The 22,991-nt window shown below is 46.5% G+C and overlaps 1 protein-coding gene across 2 annotated transcripts in view; it reads left to right on the forward strand.

Annotated features, from left to right (window-relative positions):
- The window catches only part of LOC147706850 (exportin-5-like), a 2,308,032-nt gene that overhangs the window by 605,524 nt on the left and 1,679,517 nt on the right, over nt 1–22,991 (forward strand). For both annotated transcript variants that reach the window (XM_086926017.1, XM_086926018.1), the window contains exon 15: nt 10,922–11,077. In XM_086926017.1, coding sequence (XP_086782143.1) covers nt 10,922–11,077 — 156 coding nt within the window. The remainder of the gene's footprint in view (nt 1–10,921; nt 11,078–22,991) is intronic.

Raw genomic sequence — 22,991 nt, forward strand, 5'->3', positions numbered from 1 at the left:
CCTCTTAACCCAGATCCATGGAGAGATCAGACATCCAGATCCAACACAACTCAACCTTGAGATCTGGCTCCTGAAATCTTAGAGTTTGGTTACCTTAACCTTCCTCCTGACTGCATGAATATCATCAAAGAGGCAAGACGCCCAATCACTAGAGCCTGCTATGCAGCCAAGTGGAAAAGATTTGTTATTTATTGTAATAATAACAACATCAATCCCCTAGATGTGTCATTCAACACATCATATGTTACCTGCTACATCTCCAAAGGTCTAACCTAGCATACACATCTATTAGGTTACACCTTGCTGCAATGGCAGCTTACTTACAAAATAGACAAAACATGTAATTATTTAGAGTACTTGCCATCAAAGCATTCATGGAGGGACTCAAAAGAATTATTTCACCCAGAGTACCACCGTCACCTGTGTGGAACTTAAATATTGTTCTCACAAGACTCAAGGGTTCTCCGTTGGAACCTATGCACAAATGTAAACTACAGTTTCTTACTTGCAAAGTCGCTTTCCTAGGAGCCATCACTTTTCTTAAAAGAGTTAGCAAAGTTAAAGCCTTTACTATTCAAGAACCATTTTTAAAAATACATCTTAATAAAGTGTTTCTTAGGAGAAACCCAAAATTCATACCCAAAGTCATTTCGCCATTTCATCTCAACCAATCCATAGAGTTGCCAGTATTCTTCTCGCAACCACACAAAGTTGCTGGAAGAGCTCTTCACACTCTAGATGTCAAAAGAGCAGTCCTGTACTATATTGAAAGAACCAAAGCATTTCGGAAAACAAAACAACTTTTTGTATCCTTCTCTCCACCACATAAAGGCAATCCTATATCAAAATCTGGAATTGCAAGGTGGATTGTAAAATGTATTCAAATTTGCTATCAAAAAGCAAAACTAACCCTCACTATTTCGCCTAAAGCCCACTCTACAAGGAAATTAGTGGCTTCAATGACTTTCTTAGGGAACATTCCCTTAGAGGACATCTGCAAAGCAGCTACATGGTCTACACCACACACTTTCACAAAACATTATTGTGTAGATGTGCAAGCAAAGCAACAAGCTAGTGTGGGCCAGGCTGTACTCAAAACATTATTTCAACAGCTGCAACAGATACTGGTGGTCGCCGCTGGGGTGGAGTACTGCTATTCAATCTATGCACAGTGTGTTATCTGCAGCTCATATGCCTCGAACGGAAAATGCTACTTACCAGTATGCATCTGTTCTCGCCATGTAGAGCTGCAGAGTTACACACGCCCACCTGCCTCTATCTCTACCTCTGTCTATTCTAGTATTATCTTATTTAGATACAGCATACATAGGCATCTTTTCTGTTTCTCACAAAACTCCATCATTTCCCTTCACTTGCAAAAAAACAATCTGAAGATGGAGCCGATGCCCATGCGCACTATGGTCCACAGGAGGAGTCACCTATCTTGTGACTTACAAAGACTTTTCCAGGACAATAACAAAGTGCAATCATCCGAGCCCAACACCAGGTGGCGATCTAATGCACAGTGTGAAGAAGAAACCTTTTTGGTGAAAACAAACATTTGCCTAAAATCACACAATTGAAGTGGGGAAGCCGTAAATCTTTACGGTTTTGTACAAATCAGCCAGTAAATGAGTATCTATTTGTCTTTCTTTTAGTTAAGGCTTGTTTTGACCTCTTAGTGCATTTTCCTACTGTTATTAAAATATGCCCACACTCAGCCCGAAGGCACTGGAGTGCTTTACACCTGCAGCAGTCACGTTACACAAGCGCATCCACGGGAGAGTAATTTGCCCAGAATCACAGGATGTTGAGAGGAAGGCAAGACTTGAACCAGCTTCCCCAGTCAGCAACTCTGGCCCTAACGTCTCACCCTGGGTAGAGAAGGAAGAGAGGCAGGCAGATGCCACAAGAAAGCTTGGCTCGTTATGGGCTTGAGGATCCAACAAGACGACCATCAGAGCCAGGCTTCAGACTCGATCTTTCAGTAGCTCGCCCACTTCTTATCACCCCAGGGCCGTCTTCAGGGGATGCTGAAAGGATGGACTCGCTATTTGCATTTAAACTTCACCAGAAGGGCTAAGAACACAGCTGGCCCTGCAGACCAAGAGCAGCTGACCATATCGCCTGGAAAGCCGGGCAGGACATGGAAATGTTACAGGGCCATGCAGGGGCGGGATTAACACAGGACAGAACGGCACAATACTTCAGCACACTGTGGGGCCCTGCACGCCAATTCTACAGACCCAAGCAATGCGACTGAAACCACTGTAGGGCCACGCCAGGGCATGGTTAACACAACACAGACCGGAGCAACACTGCAAGAAACTGCACAGCGTGGGGCACTGCATACATACGTACAGAGTAAAGTAATGCGACTGAAACCACTGTAGCGAGGGAACAACCTTTATAACACAACTTTTAGCACGCAGTGCTATTACAACGCAGACTTTAAAACGAAAACCATTACAACGCATTACACTGGTGGGCGCTCTAGGATAGGGAATAGTTTTAATTTACTATCCCAACACCTTCCCTAATGTCCACAGGGACTGGTGTTGGAATAGTAAATTAAAATATTCACTATCCAGCACCCCCCAGTGTAATGCGTTGCAATGGAATGCGTTTTAAAACTTGCGTTGTTACAGCATGCGTGGTAAAAGCATGCGTTGTAACAACGTACATCCCTGTAGGGCCATGCCAGGGCATGGTAAACACAACACAGACCGGAGCAACACTGCAAGAAACTGCACAGCGTGGGGCACTGCATACATACTGTACAGAGTAAAGTAATGCATCCAAAACCACTGGAGGGTCACTCCGGGGTAGGATAAGCGCAGCACAGACTGGCACAACACTGCAACACATAACTAGGGCTCCCGGTTTCATGGTACTTTTTTGTTTTATATTTCTGTCTGTATTTATCCATATTTATTTTATGCTAATTTTATCTGTATTTATCCATATTTATTTTGGGTTTCATGGAAAAATTAAGCTGAAATAAGTAGATTTCCACGTTTATTTAACCAATTAAATAGTCACTCATGTGTGAATGCCTGTAAGATTTCAGTGATATGAACACCCGCAGAAGATAAATCAATGCACTTATATGAAAACATGCACATTTCAGTATCAACCTTATGCATATCTACTGGTGTTAAAGCCTCTTTACTAAAATTACTTTCCATTTTAACCCCCTCACGTATCAATTCACACAGCTATTGGCCTGGAAGTCATGGCAGACAGTATGTAGAATTACTCACAAAGCAACCCAATTTCATTTTTTATCCACATTTAAAAAATATATACAGACAAGAAAATAAATGATTTCTGTTTGTATTTATATGAAAAAATCTTCCAAAAACGAAAAACATGGAGCCTTACACATATCCTTTGGTTTGTAACACAGAACCTTTACTTCTGCCTTTGGAATGGTAGCTTAATCTGGGCTTTACTGTAAAATTTCCTTTTGTTATAAGTGTTTTTGGTGTTTTTATTATGCTTGAATATTAATGATGCTTTGTTATTGATGCTTATCATTGTTAATTCTTTACTTAATCATATTCCATATGGGTCCAGCTGAAAACATTATTCTCACTGCTAGCATTGCCTCTAAGACATGTACAGTTCCTATACCATAGCCTCTTGAGCATCTTGGGGAAATAAGTATAGTCTATGAACATGTTTTTATTAGCCCTGACTGGCATAGAGGGAACTACTCTAGACTGGATCGCGTCCTACCTTCGAAACAGAACTAATGTCATCCACACCCCACCTTTCTCGTCCAAACCGTACTCCACAAGGTCCCTCAAGGTTCTATCACCTCGCCCATGCTTTTCAACATCTACATGAAGTCTTTACCAGTACTGATCAAGAAACTTTACCTCACGTGCTACAACTATGCAGATGACACGCAAATACTCCAACTGGAATGCCCGAAAGACATTGGAAAATCACCAATTTTCAGCTGTCTCAGAGCCGTGGATCAGTGGATGACTTGGAGCCATCTCAAATTGAATGCTTTAAAAACTGAAATACTCATGTGTGGCGATTGGAAAAATTACAACCCGCTTGCCGCATGGCCTGATGAACTGGGATGGTCGTCGGGGAGGAACAGAGAGACGTACATCATAGGTGGTCCTACTGGGAATTACCTAACACTCACGAGTGTGATCACAGGGTACTCCCTAACCCTCGCCTCCCATGGGGCAAGTCCCCCCCCTCCTAAAGGGTCAATGGACCCCCTGAGTGGATAGAGACTATAGGTCATATCCACAGAGTGGCACTACCAGTACAGTATGGTAAGATTGGAGCCCCTCAATTTGGTCCTGATGAAAGCCATGTACCTTTTGGACACCTTGGCTGAAACATGTTGACCTATCCTTTAATATTCACTTAGCGGTGACTGGATAATTGTTTTCTTATTCACCGCGCTTTTTGTTTTTAGACCCCACATGGTTCCCTCACTAAATAAAATTACATTGGGGAACTCTTGATGGCTTTTTAAATTCACTTTTCCTTTTGGGCCACCACTCACTTTAGTAAGTGCATCCCTGTCGTCAGGTGTATGCCCGTCCTCCACCAAACGGGGTTTCTGGAGGGCGAGGACTGGCAGATGATTAAGCATGACACTTGGTGGTGTGTGATGCCAGTCCATCACTTTTTGTGAGATACCCTTGTAACTATACGGCACCTCACACTATCTTGGTCACATTCTAGAAGTGGTCTCCATTTGTGATATATGAACTGGGATCACTGCCTAAAGTATCGAAGGAAGTAAGAAACCTGGGAATGACCATGGACTCCAAGCTGTCGATGAATGTCCAAGTGAATAAACTAGCAAGATCAAGCTTTGCTACTATAAAAACGCTGCAACGAACTTTCCCTCATTTGGGATTTCCACACAAGGTCCAAGCTACCATCTCCCTTGTACTATCCAAACTCAATTATGCCAATAGCCTCTACCAACGATCACCTTTAACGACCATGAAAAGATTACAACGGATTCAGAACTCGGCTGCCAGACTACTCTTGCATATCAAACCACGAGACCACATCTCCTCTACCTTGAAAGCCCCGCATTGGTTACCGGTTGCCAGAAGATCCACGTTCAAGCTGCTTTGTATTACCCACAAAGTAATACATGGAATAGGACCACTCTTCATCAGGAATAACATCACCAAACACATTCAACAATGGAACCTCCGCTCTAAAGGAGCATCTCGCCTCAAAATTCCACCATACAAGAAAAAAACATGGGGGGCACATCCTTCTCTGTTCAAGCAGCCAAACTATGGAACTCTTGACCGCCCAACATAAGATCCACCGACAACCACCTTATCTTCAGAAAACTACTCAAGATCTGGCTCTTCCCCACATAAGCACCATACGGAAACAGAAATTTACAGCATATCCCTCTGTAAATAAGCATTTGTTTTCACTATAGATATGTACCTATCTTTGTGTATTACTTTATAAAACATGTAAAATAATTATGTTAAGAGAAAAAAAAAGAAAAAAAATAATAATAATATTCATCAATAAATAAAAATCATCTTTGGTCTACATGTACATACTTCCATTGTGCATCTATGTACCTTCCATGTACTTGGATCTGTGGGTCTGTTATTTCTCATCCTGTGCCTCTATCAATATATTTGATCTAAATATACCTACTTCCTTTATGTATCTATATACTTTCAATGTACTTATGGATCTATATATTTATCACTTTCTTCTAATTTAGCATTTCCAATGCACTAGCCTATTTCTCAGCCTATACTTCGCTCAATATATCTTCTAGCCCAACCTTCTGACTCATCTCAAACCTCTTTCTACTACTCCTTCTAATGCACTACCCATCTCTCATCCTATACATCTATCAATATATCCTCTACATCCACTCTCTCATTTATCCCAAACCCCATACCACTACTATGATCGCCAAAATAACCCTTTCTAGACTCTCTCCTTTCTCTACCCCTCCTTGCATCATCTGACACCTCTTTTTTCTACACCGATCCCCTAAAACAAACCTTTCTAAACTCTCCCCTCTGACTCCTTCCCTCCAAAACTCATATTTACTCATCCGAAAGCCTCTTCCTACTGCTAAGATCTAAAAAAATAAATCCTTCAGTCTTTTATGCCTCCACTATCCTTTTTCAATAAAAATTAACAGACTAACATGTTCAATTCTCATATTCCATACTAACTATACTAATATAATGCCCAAATCACTGAATACCATATCTACTACTCAAATTACTTCATATTTATACTATACTAATTTTCAACACTAATCCTTTATGGGTTCCGAAGTGGCGTGCTACTCGCCAGAAAAGCGCTTCAACACCCATCAGGGCTAACAAGTGCTATATGAATGCAAATCTTTCTTCCTCTTTTATCCATCCGCTATCCTTCTCACTCCAAGTAACAGACCAATATCCACCACTGAAATTACCTCATATTTCACCATATTAATTCACCACTAACCCTTTATAAGCTTCCTGAATAGCATGTGTCAACAAGCGAGCGATCAATAAATGCAAACCATGGTCCTCCTCTATCCTTCTGCTATCATTCCAAATCCAAATAACTGACTAACCTATCCACCACTTAAAACGTACTTGCATGTTTCACTATACTAATTCAACACTAATCCTCTATGGGTCCCGGAGTAGCGTGCTTCCCGCCGAAAAAGCGCTTCGACGCCTCGTCAGGGGGAGTAAGCACTATATAAATGCAATTACAATACAATACAATTAGCAGAGCAAATGGCTTTAACTTAATCAAAGGCGAGACCTATTGCATTTTCAATGCATGTTACTTGTGGTGTTACTCAGTATGTTTTATTTAGTCTGTGAGAACTCTTTTTTCTTGAATGATTTCTCCTATTCAAACCACGTCATGCTTTCCTGTAACACAGCACGGCACCCGCTTTTATATTTTTTATAGTAATTGCGGATGCCTCATATTTACAAAACCAGCTTGTTTAGTAATGGCGGAAGCGTCATATTTACAAATCCAACTTGCACCTTTTCATCAACATTTTAATTATTTGGCAGCGCGGTACGCTTTAACTATAGCGGCTGCGCTTCTTTCTTTATTTACTTTGGCAGCATTTTGCACATAAAGGCGTGTGGCCGCCATTGGCTTTTACTCAGTACTACACAGGGAAGTAATTGAGCCCTAAGCACTGGTTTAAATAAACACAGTAACATTCTTTTTGGTCAGCTTGCCCATACAAATGGCAATAGCACTGTTCAAATTGCATCACTCAACTGCATAAAAAAAAATTGCAATGCAAAAGGTCTCACATTTGCAAGAGTTTGAGCAATTGGCATTGTAAATGACAATGCCTTTTTTAGGTCTCGCCTGAGCCAGCGCATGTGATGCTCTGTGAGACATTTAGAAAGCGGCTTTTCAAAGTGCTACCACTGGCTTTGGCCACCAGCTTGCGGTTACGCGCGTATGTGCACGCACGCAGTCGCCGTCACGGGTCATTAATTGCATCGCGATTGCGATCACTTTCGCGGGGCACGCACACACAACTCCCGAGCTTCTTTCCATGCACGCACCACTCGCGTGCTTGTTTTTCTTTTAGTGCGCGGACACAACTCCCCCCTTCTCATTAAACTCATGCCATTGTCCATAAAAATTGAGCCACACATGTTCAATAAATAAATATGTATTTATTTCCAGGGGTCATGCCGTATTACACATCATTTACCAAACGTATGGCACTTCTGGCTCGCACCGTGTTTTGGCTCTTAGCTACAAGTCAGACCTCTGGCGCGGTCCTTCTAATGGATTTTCGCCCCTTCTAATCCACTGTCTATCCGATATCCAGCTCCACGGTGCCCAGATGCCCATGGTGCAAAATTGCGATCGCCTTGAGCTGAATGCCATCATCAGAGGACCCGCCTGTCGGCTGCAGTGTAGTAGTTACTACGCAATTCGTTTCCCCTCTGAAAAATCTTTTTGGGTTTCCTTGTGGCGATCGTGAGCGCCGAGTGGATCTGTTTAAGTCCCTAGATGAGGTAGCAGTGCTTTACGATCTGCTCATGACCTGGGAGCTCTCTCCATTTGCATGTCACAGAGGACATTCCTTGAATTCGGCAGCCTTCTCTTCCTGGGATCAGGACCTGGGAGAGGGCCGCTAAAATCATCCAACACTGCCCCCTGCAGGATCGAGAAGTGTAGGCCATTAACTGCCTGGAAAGGAAACAAGAAGCATTGGCATGGCATGGCATTTCGTCTGGCCTATACAGCACGCAGCGGGTCAGCCAACCTAAACCTCTGGATAACTTCACTGGGTTGACTGCGTTCTGTTCTTTCACATGTAGCACATCCGCACACAAAGTAATTGGACTGCTATGACAATCTGCACTTTCTGGAACCCCCAAAATAATTTATTTTTAGACCATCTTTTCTTTTCTATTTGTGACGGTAGGCCACTCCATTTAACAAAAACCACAACAAAAGCATTAACACCATCGGTGCTCATGACGAGCTCAGCTCGTCATGAGGCACGGTGGCTCTGTGCTCATGACAAGCTGAGCTCGTCATGGCCCGCGCGGCGCTCACACGCAGGGATAATTCCCCTGCTGTGCTGAGCGTACCACGAAAACGGGTGTGGTCATGACGAGCTCAGCTCGTCTTGAGCACAGCACCACCGTGCAGCGTGACAAGCACCGTGGCGCTGTGTGCGCACCCCCTCCCCCCAGTGCTGCGGGGGAATTAGCCCTGCGGCGAAGGGGTTAACAAAGCAAAAAGGGGGGGGGTGGAAGGGAGCGACCACCGAGCAATTGGCTTTGCCAATGCTTGTTTATTGTTGCCCAAATCCAAAGAATGTTAAAGAGGCAACGAGGAGGCGAGGTATTCAAATGGGCACCTCTTTCCGTTTGGTGGAGCAGGGAAATGTGCTTTTATTATGAAAACGGGCGTTCTCCGTCTTTGAAGTAATTGCAAGCGTTCTGGTACTTCGGCAATCTCAGAAATCCTTGCTATACGACATCCTCGCGAAATGTATCTGTCCCTGGAAAAACACTAAGCGTCATTCTGTTCCCTTAAAAACAAACTCCAGGAAGTGTACGGGACTCTGGTACCCCGATATTGATCGCAATCACTTTCGCGGCGCGCGCGCACACAATTCCAGGGCTTCTTTTCACGCATGCACCACTCACATGCTTGTTTTTCTTTTAGCGCGCGCACACAACTCCTGCAGAGGTTCCCTCCACAACCTTTGGTCTTCACTTGCTATTAAAATTCGCCCTGCAGAACTTAGCTGCAGGGGCTGGGAGGTGCGTGACAGCAGAGAGCCCTCTGCGCTCTCGAAACAACAATCAAATCCGCATAAAATATTTAACTTCAGCACATAAATGTGACACATGCCTAGGAAAACAGTCCCATAGTTATTATGTTTCGTGAACTCTAAATTAACCCTAATTGCACTCGTACTGCGGAGGGATTGGGCAAGCGAAGGGAAATAAATCATTTTGGAGAGCTGTTGCCTGCATGTTGTCGAGATGGGCGGTTTCTACGTGAAGCCGAGAGACAGGCTTGTATCAGAGGACATTTACAAGGTGAAAGCAAAGCTTTTGCGTTATTAACTGGAAATATATTCGGGCAGGGGTGGGGCTTTGGGAGATAAAAGAAACCTTGGTGTATTTTGTACGGTGGGCGCGCAGCACGTAAACGGGAAAAAAAGAAATTTTCCATAAACAAAACAGTAAATCAGTCTCACCGTTAGCTAATTTTATTAAGAAAATGCACTGTTAAGAGAAGGTTCTTAGGTGAGAAAACGAGAGACCGCATTGAATCTTAAGAATGAATGGAACTCCACGGTGGGGACAAACACAGGAAAGTGTGCATAATTTGTATAAATAAATGAGTGAATAAATAGACCAACAGGTACGTAATGTTGCAGATTCTCTAGGTTTTCTTAGGAAGCGACCGGCACTGCGAAATGCTGGGGTTGTCGAATACTGAGCCCGCCTACAGTTGATTCCGTGCCATGCCTCTTTCCTCACTTTCTTCCCCCCCCCCCACCCCCCCCCCCTCATCCCCACCCCCGCTCCCCTATGCAGGTTTACCCAGTAATTTGCACCCAAGTATGGATTCTGACTTGGGACACAGCTGTGCACAACGCTCACTAGGCAAAACCAATAAATAGTGTGTGAAAACTGCACAAAATCCAAGTATGCGCACCTCAGAACAAGGGAGAAAACACAGGCATTATCTTCTTTCCAGTCTGAAACTTAGAATAACTTATACATTCTGTGCCTCTGAAATATAATACCGTATTATTTTGGTGTTTACCAGATGCGCAGTTTTCAACATAAATTGCTCAGCCTTTGTAATGAGGGAACGTGTATGAAAGAGCAGCTCCAATGCCTGTTGTGTAACTGCGAAGACAATTAGCACCGGAAATTGCTCAGCCTATGAAACGATGCCCCAAATATGAACAAGCATTAGCATAGCCAATAGGTCTCCCCTTTGGGACCTTTTACGTGTTTAGCCATGCAACAGTGGATGTTGTTGCACCAAGGATATTGTGCTGCATAACTAAATACTTATAAGGTCCCAAAAGCGGGACCTATTGGCTATGCCAATGCTTGTTTGTGTTAGTTTTAAAAACCGATTAATAAAAGCCATTGCCATTTACAATAGCTTAAACTCTCGCAAATACAAGACCTCTTGCATTGCAATTGCTTTTTGTTTCTGGAGCTACGAGATCAAAAAAGTCACCTTGAAAAATGTGTACGGTTTCACTACAGTTGTAGTAATTGGAAGGTTAGTAAAGGATGAAGTATTGTGACCTTTAGTAGCTTTAGCCAAATGGCCCTCTTACTAATATCAGTGTATTGAACAGCTGTAATCTTTCCAGGTTGATAAATTATTTTTGGTTTTCCCACTCCAGGATATCCCAGTACAGGATGGTATAGAACTACTTCAACTTGCCCTGAATTTCCCGACAAAACATCCTCTCATCTTGGCCTGTATTCAAACCAACATATCCAACCTGTTTCCCTTTCTTTACTTTAAAACTGAGTTGGTATCCCATGTTCTCAACAAGGTAAGTTCTATTCTGGGTTTCCAGACTTGTTTAATTTATTGCTACCTTTTGGACAATTTGACACCTGTTGCCTTGTTTTGTCACATGGTTAAATACTTGAGCATTAGCTACAAATTAACAGAGCACCACGTAAGAGGGAAATGTCCAATATAGTCAGGGAATCTGTCACAGTATGCTCAGGATAGAGAGGAAATTAGGCTGTTTATAAAAAAAAAAAAACTTTTATTGATTTTTAATTAGCAAACACTTATACATAATCCAAGTAGACACGTACAAGACACCTCAGTCCTTCTTTCACAGACCACCATAACAATTCTCGTGCAGACATAGCAACAAATCCCTTTTAGACCCCAGACCTTCTCCAGTTTCCCGGGACAGCCCCATGTGTTGTAAATCGTAGGTTCCGCATTCATACACCAATCCAGACCCATTTTCCTCTGAATTATCGACAGAGTCTTTCTATTACCCCATAATTTGACAATATCCAGCCTTGCCATCACCAGTGCCACATTGCTGAAAAAAAGGGTAGTATATTTGGGAAGAGTCTGGCCACCCCATAGCCCCAGTATGGCCACCGTTCAGGTCGTCTTCCACCACCCTTAACAAACATTCCCTCCCTAGCACCCAGAATACCTGTATTTTAGGGCAGTTCCAGAGTGTATGCACCAATGTTCCACTATGGCCCCAGTTCTGCAAGCATCTGTTTTCATCAGCCTTTCCCATACTGATGAGGCGATGACTTGTGAAATTTGTTTGGTCCAATATTTTTTTCTTTTTTATAATAAATTTTATTGATTTTGTCATTCGGATATGCATAGAATTGTAGCAAATATAGCAAAGGCTGAAAACACAATCATATGACTACAATAACAAATAAGCGACATTTCCCCTAACTCCCCACCCCCTGCACGACCACTCCACACCCCTTTACCTGTATGTTAGGTATTGTCTCCTCCTATTCAATAGCGTCTCAGTGTTGTCTATCCTGGGGTTAACCAGTGTATGTCCTGACTTCTTCCAGAAGTGAGTAATTTTGTAATTTTGAGTAATTGTGATCCCTCTATATGTTGCCCATGCCTTCCAAATCTTGCCAAATGTCTGTGGGCAGCCCGAGCCTTGTATTTTGATTCTTCCTGGACCATACAGTTATCTAATTCCCTTCTTCCATTTGCAAGGGAGGTGGGGGAAGATTCTTTCCAACGCCTCACTGTGTCTCATTTGGCCACCACCAGCGCCAGGTGAAGAAAGTTGTTCTGGTATCTGTTACCCTCAATTGCATCACTAATATGCAGTAGTGTTAATCTTGGTCTTGCAGGGACCTCCCACCCCAGGAGTCGACTCAGGTAGGAGAGCACTCCCCTTCAAAACTGGGCCACCCCAGTACAGACCCCTGTCTGTAGTCCCACAGCTCAGGCATGTGAGAGAAGTTATTCCGCTCCCATACACCACAATTTATGCCTAGTGAGCTACACTCTGTGAAGGAATGTATGCTGGATGAGTTTGACTAGCTGAATTAGCCATTGTTTTAGGAGACATCCTTGCCTCTGCCCAATCTTCCTCATCAGGCTTCCCTACGTCTGTTTACCATGAGGCTTTTAGTGAGTTCAAGTGCTGCACTGCAATCTCTTTTTGTTGTTTTAAATGCTAAATTGGTTTTAAAGAACGAGAAGGGGAATTTTGTTAGATATTTTCAATCAGCTTTTTTAATCAACATTTTTAATCTGCGATGGGGAACTGGGGCATTGTAAAAACTGTCAAGGGGCATTGTACAAGAGGGCAAAATTGACTATAGAGTTGCACTGACACTTTGTTATCGACCATATAGTTGCCTGTGAGATTTGCGCTCTAGTGTTTTTATTCTGCCTTAAATTTTGGCTGGGACATGGGTGTGCCAAAGACCAGCCCATCTGGCCTGAACAGGAACAGAGGCCAGGAACCCTGCCCGAACCACGATAGAAATAGTACGTTATTCAGCTCCCCATGGCCGGGGAATGGAGACCTCCTTTGTCCTTCCTGGTGTTTCTCTTGATTGGTCCAGAGAAAGTTAGATTGCAAATACCTTGGCCAAAAAAATGGAAGTGTGCACTTATTATTTGTCGATCCTTGCCCCACCACAAGTTTGAGTTATACACTTTAATTAAGGACGAACAGTTGTACGTCCTGTTTTTAACAGAAACGTGGTTATCTGAAAGCTCAATACCTGACATAAATCGAGCGCCCCCACCAAGATATTACATGTGTAGGAAAGATCTGAAAGAAACAGGTTAGTGTTAGTTTCATTACCTTGGAATATCCCCTAGCGTCAGGCTGGATCCGTAAAGTTTTTGTCAGCAGTACTCCTGCGCGTCGTCTGCGGCTCCCCGGTCGTCGGCGTTGTCGTGGTCGCCGGAATTACGTCGTCGGAGTACTTAGACGCCACCCTCACGCGCTGACGTCAGTTCTTTTTTTTTCTGCGCCAGGAAACGCAGATCTGGGAAGAGCAGTACTCTAGTCATTTTTTACTAACTTTTTTGATCTCTTTTGATCTTTTTTCGAGTCGAATTCGACTCGCGGTGCCGTTAGGGATGCCTGGTTTTAAAACTTGCGGGGCCTGTCACCGCTTGATGTCGGTGACCGACCCCCACCATCGGTGCCTTTACTGTCTCGGGCCGACCATGATGACAAGTCGTGCCCCGACTGCCGGGCCTTGACTTCGAAGGCTAGATGGGAGCAGTCCTGTAAGCTCCTCGAGATCCGGCAGTCGGCTCGAGGTCCCGGTCAAGGAGGAAGTCGAGGGACCGGTCGCGGAGCCGCAGTCATCGCCGCTCGTCGAGTCATCACTACTCATCGGGCTCCAAGTCATCCGGTAAGTCGAGGCATTCGAAAAAGAAGTCGAAGAGGCGTCATCACTCTTCCGACTCTCCCCGACGCTCGCGCGATGCATCCAGGGGTTCGGCCAACACCGCCCGTGTGGCTCTGTCGGAGCCGCAGGCGCCGTGCCCAGCTCCATACCCGCCGATCCCTGGGCTGCACGCAACACCGGAGGAGATACGTGTTTTCATTGTGGCCTTGAGGACTCACTTCCCTCCGTCGGGGCGGGTCCGACTGGAAGCCCTAGCGGCCTGGGGGCTGTCGGCCCCGGCACCGTCGCCGACTCCGGTCCAGATACCACAGGGCCCCACAGGATCCAGGCCTGGATCCGGGTCGTCGCCAGTCGATCTCACAACTCCGCCACTGGCGCCGACCCCGAGGGTATCGCTCCCGGTGCTGTCTTTGGACGACACCAGCTCCGGTTTCAGCCCCGGTCAGGGTGCGACGTAGGAGCGGCGCCGCTCGGCGCTGTCTCCGATGCCGACGGGTGAGCAATTCACCTATGACCCGGCTCCCATCAATTTTGCCCGTTTCCAGGAAATGGATGACGAGGAGGACTGGGAGGGGTCTGAGGACCCTCTGGCACAGCAGTGCCAGTTAAGCCAGGACTGGGCAGATGAGCTTGGGAGGCCAGTGGTCTGGACACTTCGCCCGACACTGGATTCGTCTCTCCTCCCTCCGTGGCTACGGAGAAGGGGGCTACTTATAGCGTGGTGTTGAACAGGGCAGCCAAGGCCTTAGCTCTTTAGCTCCCTGTCGCGGCTGTGAGGACTAACCTCCTCACTGAGGTCCAGGCCTCTACGTCCCAGACTGCATTCCCGACCGTTACTCCGGATCACGAGTCCAAAGGGTAGGGAAGAAACTGTTCGCCTCTCTGAGTTTGGGGCTGCCGTCTGTCAACACTGCCTGCCTTTTTGGCCGTTACACTCACGCTCTGTGGGATACGGTTCCAGACGTGCTGCCACAGTGTCCAAAGGAGGCCCGGACTCGGCTTGCCCAAGCCCTGGCAGAGGAGCGGGATGCAGCACGGTACTACATTAATGTGGACTTGACACTACAGACTCGCTGGGCAGAGCGATTTCCACAACGGTGGCGATTGGTTGCCGCGCCTGGCTGCGGTCTGCCAACTTCATGGGGGATGTCCAGGCCACGCTCATGGACATGCACTTCGATGGCCGTCGCCTTTTTGGCGACAAAGCGGACAGTGTGCTAGAGCATTTTAAGGACTCCAGGCCTACGACCAAGTCCTTAGGCCTAGGCCAGCGCCAGCAAACTTCCACTTTTCGCCCCTTTGTGGGCAAGGAAGGGGCGCCCCCACACGTCCAGCCAGCCACAGGCCACAGAACCAACCTCAACGCGGACGTGGTAACCGCTGTGACAGTGCAGGGAGACAATGGCAGGGTCAATCCACATCCACTCCTGCATCATCTGCCTCAAAGCCTTCCTAGTCTGAGCTTTCAGGCCCATACGAGGCCAGTGGGGGGCAGGGTCCGCCATCACCACCTCCACTGGCGTACCATCACGTTGGACAGGTGGGTGCTGCAAATCGTCCGAAGGGGCTACTCCCTCCCCTTCAAGGCGTCCCCTCCAGCCATGCCACCGTAGTACCACCGCGTGTCGGGGGATCACTTGCAACTTCTGCAAGAGGAAGTTACAGCCCTCTTGGCCAAGGGGGCCATTGAGCGCGTTCCTGGGCCAGAAGTAGGGCGTGGTTGTTATTCCCACTACTTTTTGGTTCCCAAGAAGGGCAAGGGGGCCTACGCCCTATCTTAGACCTCCGGATGGTCAACGGCTTCCTCCGGAAGGAGAAGTTCAAGGTGCTGACATTGGCTCAGGTCTTAGCTGCCCTAGTCCCTGGAGACTGGACGGTGGCGTTGGACTTGCAGGATGCTTTTTTCCACATCCCCGTCCTGCCGGCCCACCAGCGCTACCTGCGGTTCACGGTAGGCCACGAGCACTTTCAGTTTACCATGCTCCCCTTCGGCCTTACCAGCGCCCCTTGGGTGTTAACGAAAGTAATGGCGGTGGTCGCAGCTCGTCTGCGCAGATCAGGGGTTCCAGTCTTCCCCTATCTTGATGACTGGTTGTTGAAGGCAGGTTTGCCCCAGACAGTCGTCTCCCACCTCCAGACTACGGCCGACCTCCTGCACCTGCTGGGGTTCTCCTTCAACGTGCCGAAGTCACACCTGTGCCCCTCTCAGAAGCTCCTCTTCATCAGAGCGGTTCTGGGTTTATCGCCCTGAGCAGCGGGTTCAGATATTCCGGCTCTGATTCCGATCTTTCAGCCTTTATCCCAGGTCTCGGTCAGGTTGACGCTGCGGCTCCTGGGGCTGATGACCTCCTTCATCCTACTGGTGCATCACGCCAGGTGGCGGATGTGGGCTCTGCAGTGGGACCTGAAGTTTCAGTGGGCCCAGCATCAGGGCAACCTGTCCGACCACGTCCTGATCTCGGAGGGCACTGCGAGACAGTTGCAGTGGTGGGTCACGGACCATGATTGGGTCAACGGCAGATCCCTCTCCCTACCCCAACCGGACCGCGTAGTAGTGACGGATGCGTCCCTCCTGGGATGGGGGGGCCGCCTGGGAGAGGCGGAGATCAGAGGCCTCTGGTCTCCAGCAGAGTCTCGGCGCCAGATCAACCTTCTGGAGCTGCGGGCGATCCGGCTTGCACTGAAGGCATTCCTTACCTCTGTCCTGGAAATTGTAGTGCAGGTGTTCACGGACAACACCACCGCCATGTGGTACTGCAACAAACAGGGTGAAGGTGGGGTCGTGGACCCTTTGTCAGGAGGCTCTGCGCCTCTGGACATGGCTGGAACGCCAGGGCATCACCCTGGTGGTTCAACACCTGGCAGGTTCCCTGAATGCCAGGGCGGACAAACTCAGCCGTCGGTGTATGATGGATCACGAATGGCGTCTGAACTCGGACACGGTGCAAGGCCTCTTTCAGCAGTGGGGTGAGCGTTGGTTAGATCTATTTGCCACAGAAGAGAACGCGCAATGTCATCAGTTCTGAACGTTGGAATTTCCAAGGCGGCACTCGCTCGGAGATGCTTTTCGTCACGAGTGGAGCTGCGGTCTGTTCTACGTTTTTCCGCCTATACCACTTCTGCCCAGAGTGCTGAAGAAGATCAGGCGAGACTGGGCCCAAGTCATCCTTGTGGCTCCGGACTGGGCACGAAGATACTGGTATCCCGAGCTACTCAGTATGTCTGTCGATCCCCCGATTCGTCTGCCTCTTCAGGAGGACCTTCTGTCGCAGCAGCAGGGGACGGTCCTTCACCCAAACCGGTCCAGTCTCCACCTCCATGCGTGGAGATTGAGCGGCAACGGTTGAGGACATTTGACTTGCCTCCCGAAGTCTGTGATGTGATTCTGGCAGCCAGGCGTCCCTCCACAAAATCGGTATCCGCCTGCAGATGGATCAAATTTGTGGCATGCTGCACAGCAAAGGCTGTGGATCCACTTTCTGCCCCCCTTTCAGAGGTTCTCCTCTTCCTTCTTTCTCTTGCCCAGCAGGGCTCTGCTCTGGGCACTGTCAAGGGCTACCTCCCGGCTGTTTCAGCCATCTTAAGGCTTCCTGATCACCCTTCTCTTTTCAAGTCCCCAGTTGTAAATAGATTCTTGAAAGGCATCACGCATATGTTCCCTCCTGTTCCTTTTGTGATGCCTCAGTGGGACTTGAACCTTGTTCTTACCTATTTGATGTGCGCTCCTTTCAAGCCACTTCACAATTGCCCTCTTCGTCTTCTGACTCTTAAGACTGCATTCCTGGTTGCCATCACCTCTACCAGGAGAGTGAGTGAGCTCCAGGCTCTATCTTCCAAGCCTCCTTTCCTCTCTGTCCATCCGGACAAAGTTGTGTTGAGAACTCGTCCTTCTTTCCTGCCCAAGGTGGTTACAGCCTTTCATATCGGGCAGTCCATCACCTTACCCACCTTCTTTCCGTCTCCGCATCCCTCAAAAGAGGAAGAGAGGCTCCACCGTCTGGACCCAAAATGTGCACTCTCGTTCTATCTAGACCGCACACGCTAGTTCCGGGTGGACGACCAGCTCTTTGTTGGCTACATGGGCGCTAAGAAGGGACGGGCAGTGCACAAACGGACCAACCTGCGGTGGGTCGTTCTGTGCATCAAGGTCTGCTACTCTTTGGCAAAGAAGGAGCCTCCGGTTGGGCTACGCACCCATTCCACTCAGGCCACGGCAGCTACTACTGCCCTGGGTCGGGGAGTCCCCTTGCAGGACATCTGTCAGGCAGCTACGTGGGCCTCGCTGCACACGTTTGCTAAGCACTACTGCCTGGACAGCCAAGTCCAGAGAGATGGCTTTTTTGGCCGTTCCGTTCTCCATGGCTTTCTGTTGTGTTATCTTGGTTCGCAGACCCACCACCGGGGTTGGCATTGCTGGGGTATCTATTCTAAGTTAAGGAATCTAACACTAACCTGTTTCTTTCGGATGCACAAGTTACTTACCTTAGGTAACGATATATCTGTAAGAAACAGTAGTTAGTGTTAGATTCCTTACTACCCCACCCATCCTCCCCGTTCTGCGAACTGATATCTAGGGTTAAGGTTATTCATTTCAGGGCCCTAGTTTTATGGCACCAGTGTTGGTTTCTATCATGGCTCTGCGTTCCTGGCGCGGAAAGCTATGTACAAAACTGACGTCAGCGCGCGAGGGCGACATCTAAGTACTCCGACGTCATTCCGGCGACCACAACAACGACGACGGACGCGGAGCCGCAGACGACGCCTGGCGACGCGCAGGGGTACTGCTGACGATTACTTTCCGGATCCAGCCTGACGCCTGGGGATATTCTAAGGTAAGGAATCTAACACTAACTACTGTTTCTTACAGATATATCGTTACCGAAGGTAAGTATCTTGTGCACTGTGAACATAGACAGAGTAGGGGCATTTATATCATTTTAAAAGACACACATAGATGCATGTACATCTAAAAGCACATTCCAGAATGTGAAAATATCTTGTTTACTATAAATCTGTCACCTACAGACTCCTTCTTGGGACTATTATTTTATAGACCTCCAGGCCCCTATGCTAAGTTTGTGGAAGCCATACCAGAGGTCATGTCAAGTTTGGCGATAGGATAAACAAACTTCACCCTTTTAGAGGATTTCAACATGCACTTTGACGAGACTCACAATCCTACTGTCTCTAGCATTTTACATTATTTAGACGGTCTTCAGCTCCCTCAAAGAGTAGTAGGTTGTACCCACAACAAAGGACATCTTCTAGACACAGTGTTTAGCAATTATCCAAACATAAAACTTGAAAAATCTCATCCAGTGGCATGGACAGATTATGCCTTGAGTTTGTTTACTCTGGAGGGAGCTCCACCCACGCGGAATACCAAGATCAGTACGAGGATGGTCTGAAGTGAACAACAACATTTATTTGAATTCCTTAGCCTGCACCAAACCAGAATTTGGGAAACATCCTGGGGAAGTATATTCTCAAGTAGAAGATTGGATTAAGACCTCACCCAATTAAACGCTCCCTGTCACTACTATAAAGAAAGGAAAGAAAGACTTCTGTCCCATGGTTTACGGCACTTCTGATTTCCTTAGAAAAAGGATGTAAAACCATAGAAAGAAAATGAAGGATAGATTATGAAGGAAATCTAAACCACTCCAATAGGACTGCCGCTAGGCATTACATCAGGAAATTAAAAAGGCACATGCATCTTAGTATGAAGCAGTAATGATAACAGCAGTAAAGTACCCTGAGGGAACTCTTCCGCATTGTTAAGTCACTTACCGCCTTTAGAGTTGATAATACACTGCCCACTCTGACAGTAGCTTGCTGCAATGTACTTGCGGCATACTTTCAAGACCAAATTTCAGCTATTTATAGTAATTTACAACAGGCTAAAAAGGCACAGTCTAACATGCTGGAGAATCAAGCATGCACAAGGAATGGGCATGTCTCCCTGACTCCCTGCTGGTCACAATGGAATAATTACCAGAACTCCTTGCAAAGTCAAATCAGGTTTCACTTTTAATCCAGCGCCACCCTACATTCTGCCACAATGAGCTCACAAAATGTTTCCCATAATGTTTGATCTCCTTAACTTATCCTTTTCCGCCGGAAGTTCCCCAAGCCTGGAAACATGCCCTAGTCAAGCCTTTGCTAAAAAAAATAATCTAATCTTGATACTTTATGTTCCGGGAACTACAGACCCATCTTCCTGTTACACGTTATGGGAAAGGTTCTGGAAAACATATCCACCAAACCCTTTCTCTAGATCTACAAGAGATTCTTTTCTCAGCCTTGCTCAGACCAGTTTCTATTCACAATACAGTACAGAAACCACTCTATTAGCAGTAATGGAAGAGCTGAACTCTCTTCTAGACAAAGGAGTTGCTGCTGCTATCATTCTTCAAAACCTGAACCGAGCGTTTGACACTGTGGACCATGCGCTTGATCCTAAGGATGAGTGAAGCAGGAATGAAGAAGGCACACTGACCTGGCTGTCCTCACTTTTGAAAGAAAGGTCCTTTCAAATCTGGGAACCCCTATGCTATTCTGAGGTCTTCCCCCTAAATTGTGGGGTCCCTCAAGGCTGTGCGTTGAGTCCAACTCTTTTTAATATTTATCTGCATCTGTTAGCAGATATAGTGAGGTAATTTGGAGTGTTGATTATTTCTTATGCTGACAACACCCAACTTGTGGTCTCCCTTTCTCCAGAAATAGTCCACAACAACAACTAGCCCCATGCTTGGAAAAAGTGGCAAGTTAGATGGCGAACTGTTTGCTTAAGTTGAGCGGAGATAAAACAAAGCTGATGATCCTAGGAAACAACCCGACGCCGCAAGAGGCATCGCATGGCTGGAGTTCCTGGGAATCCCTCCCACCCCCTCTTCTCCCATAAAAAGAATAGGCATGTTGCAAGATAGCGTGTTATCTATGAAAGCCCAGGTAAACACTAGTGTCCCATTTTAGCTTGAATGGAATTGTACGGAAAATCCTAGACCTTTTACCACTACAATGCAGGGGGTCAGTGGGCTAGGCGTTGATTAGTTCCCATCTGGACTACTGAAATTATCTAAACTTACGTGCAAGGATTGTCTTCAAGCTTCATAAATACCTCTCTGCAAAAAATGCACTGGCCTCGTTACATTGGCGTCATGTGGAGGAGAGGATGAAGTTCAAGGCCCTTTATCTAGCACACAGAGGAATCAACCAGAAAGGGCCTTCTTTGGTTAGTAACCTCCTGGTCCGGGACACCCCTAGTAGGACCTTAAGATCTTCCAAAGGAATTACTGTTAAATGTGCTGCAAATTCAAAGGGTCAGATGGGGAGGCAGATCCTTCTCGCATCGAATACCGAAGCTGTGGAACTCAGTGCCCTAGGAGTTGAGAAAGGAAACGAATGAGCTAAGTTTCCGAAATTTTTAAAAAACCTGGTTATACCAATATTAACTTAGCCATTTACTATCCCTACAGTTTGCATGCTCGCTTGGACTCACTCAGCACTTGGAAGCCTTCGCATACCTATGAACTTTATAATTCTGCATAACATAGTGTGGGGAAGGTATCAGTTTGGTGGTAAATCAAAGATTGATATATTTTGGACACCTTTTTATAGCCAAGATCACAGAGGAGTAGCTTGCCTTCTGGTGAGGTGTTTTCTAGAATCTCTCCCAGGCCTTGTAGGTAGAGCGTCAGTGCATGTCGTGAGTTGCAAGTATTTATGAAATTGACTCCTGTGGAGCTGGTATTCCATGTGCATAGATTGAAAGAAGTTGGATCCCTTCATCATCTGCATCTCCCAATGTTGTGACACCTATCAGGTCCCACTTGCTGAATTTGTGTGGAGCTACCACCTCTGCTTGCAAGTCCCCTTCCCAGAGCAGAGTTTGTTCTGTCATTTTCTGGCCTCCCACCCTAACCCCATTCGGGCAAGCATATCATGCCACAGCCTGATCACTACTGTAGTACCTGGAGGAAGACCAGGGGGCGTTGGATTCTCCTAAAGAAGGGTGAGAAGTGATTTATTCCTCAAAGCGCATTTTACGGAGGCATATGTGGAGTTATTTTGGGTGTTATACCACCTTACATTGATAATTAGGAGTGCCGATCGATAGTATGAATCAGTGTCAGGTGTTGCAATGCCCCTGGTAGATAGGTTTAAAGCAATGCAAGGGTGTCCCCTATCCCATAAGAAGGTATCAAGTATGAAGTTTCTTTTGGAAAACATAGTACATTAGATGTGATATGGGTAATTTTAGAGCTGATAGAAGAATTGAGGCAGTGTTATCATTTAAAAAATAGCTGATCTACCAAGCAGAGACAGAGCAATGAGGACCATGACTGAATGTTGATAGTCAGTTTATGTAAAAGGGGCCCTACCTACGTCTTTAGTCACATGTACCTCCAAATGTAGGGAGTCCGCCCAGCTAGTGTCTTGAGGAAAGGAGTTGGCTAGGTAGCTTAGAGATTTCTCTACATTTCTTTTCAAGCCAGATACTCCACAGAATATGTGGAAGATTGGTGCAATTGTTTGAGCTGCACCAGTCTGAAACCTGATCTGACCTCCCTCGGTCAGAGAAGTACCGCCCTGGAAATCTGTAAGAGATGGTAGACTGTTGCGCAATGTCCGAAAGATCTGTGTGATTGAATGCCTGTGTAAGGGGGCCCCAAGGATTCTAAACTCCAGTGGAGTTTCTTCTGCCACTTCCCGTAGAGCCTCCCTGTGCCCCCAAAGAGCATAATAAACCTGCCTATATTGGTAGATTTGATAGCTAAAACTGTCCCTGCAGGTCCTTAAAGGATATCCCCTAGTTTTGATATGTCAATCATGTCCCATTGTGTTTTGCACTACAGTCCCCGGGGATCTCCCAGGGCTGCCGAGTCACACATCGGAAACTCAAGCTTCAGCCGCTGCTCCCAGCCCAATTTGGCTGTGGCCCTTTTTCCATGCATTAGCTGCTAGGTCCGTCAGGGACATGCTTCTAGTATAGTGGGCCCCCTCGTAGAGCCAGCGAAGATATCCATGGGGAGCCATGAACTCCACATCAGCCTGTATGACGGGGTCTCG

The sequence above is a fragment of the Lissotriton vulgaris genome, chromosome 6, assembly GCF_964263255.1.
Source record: "Lissotriton vulgaris chromosome 6, aLisVul1.2, whole genome shotgun sequence".
In the NCBI taxonomy this organism is placed as follows: Eukaryota; Metazoa; Chordata; class Amphibia; order Caudata; family Salamandridae; genus Lissotriton; species Lissotriton vulgaris.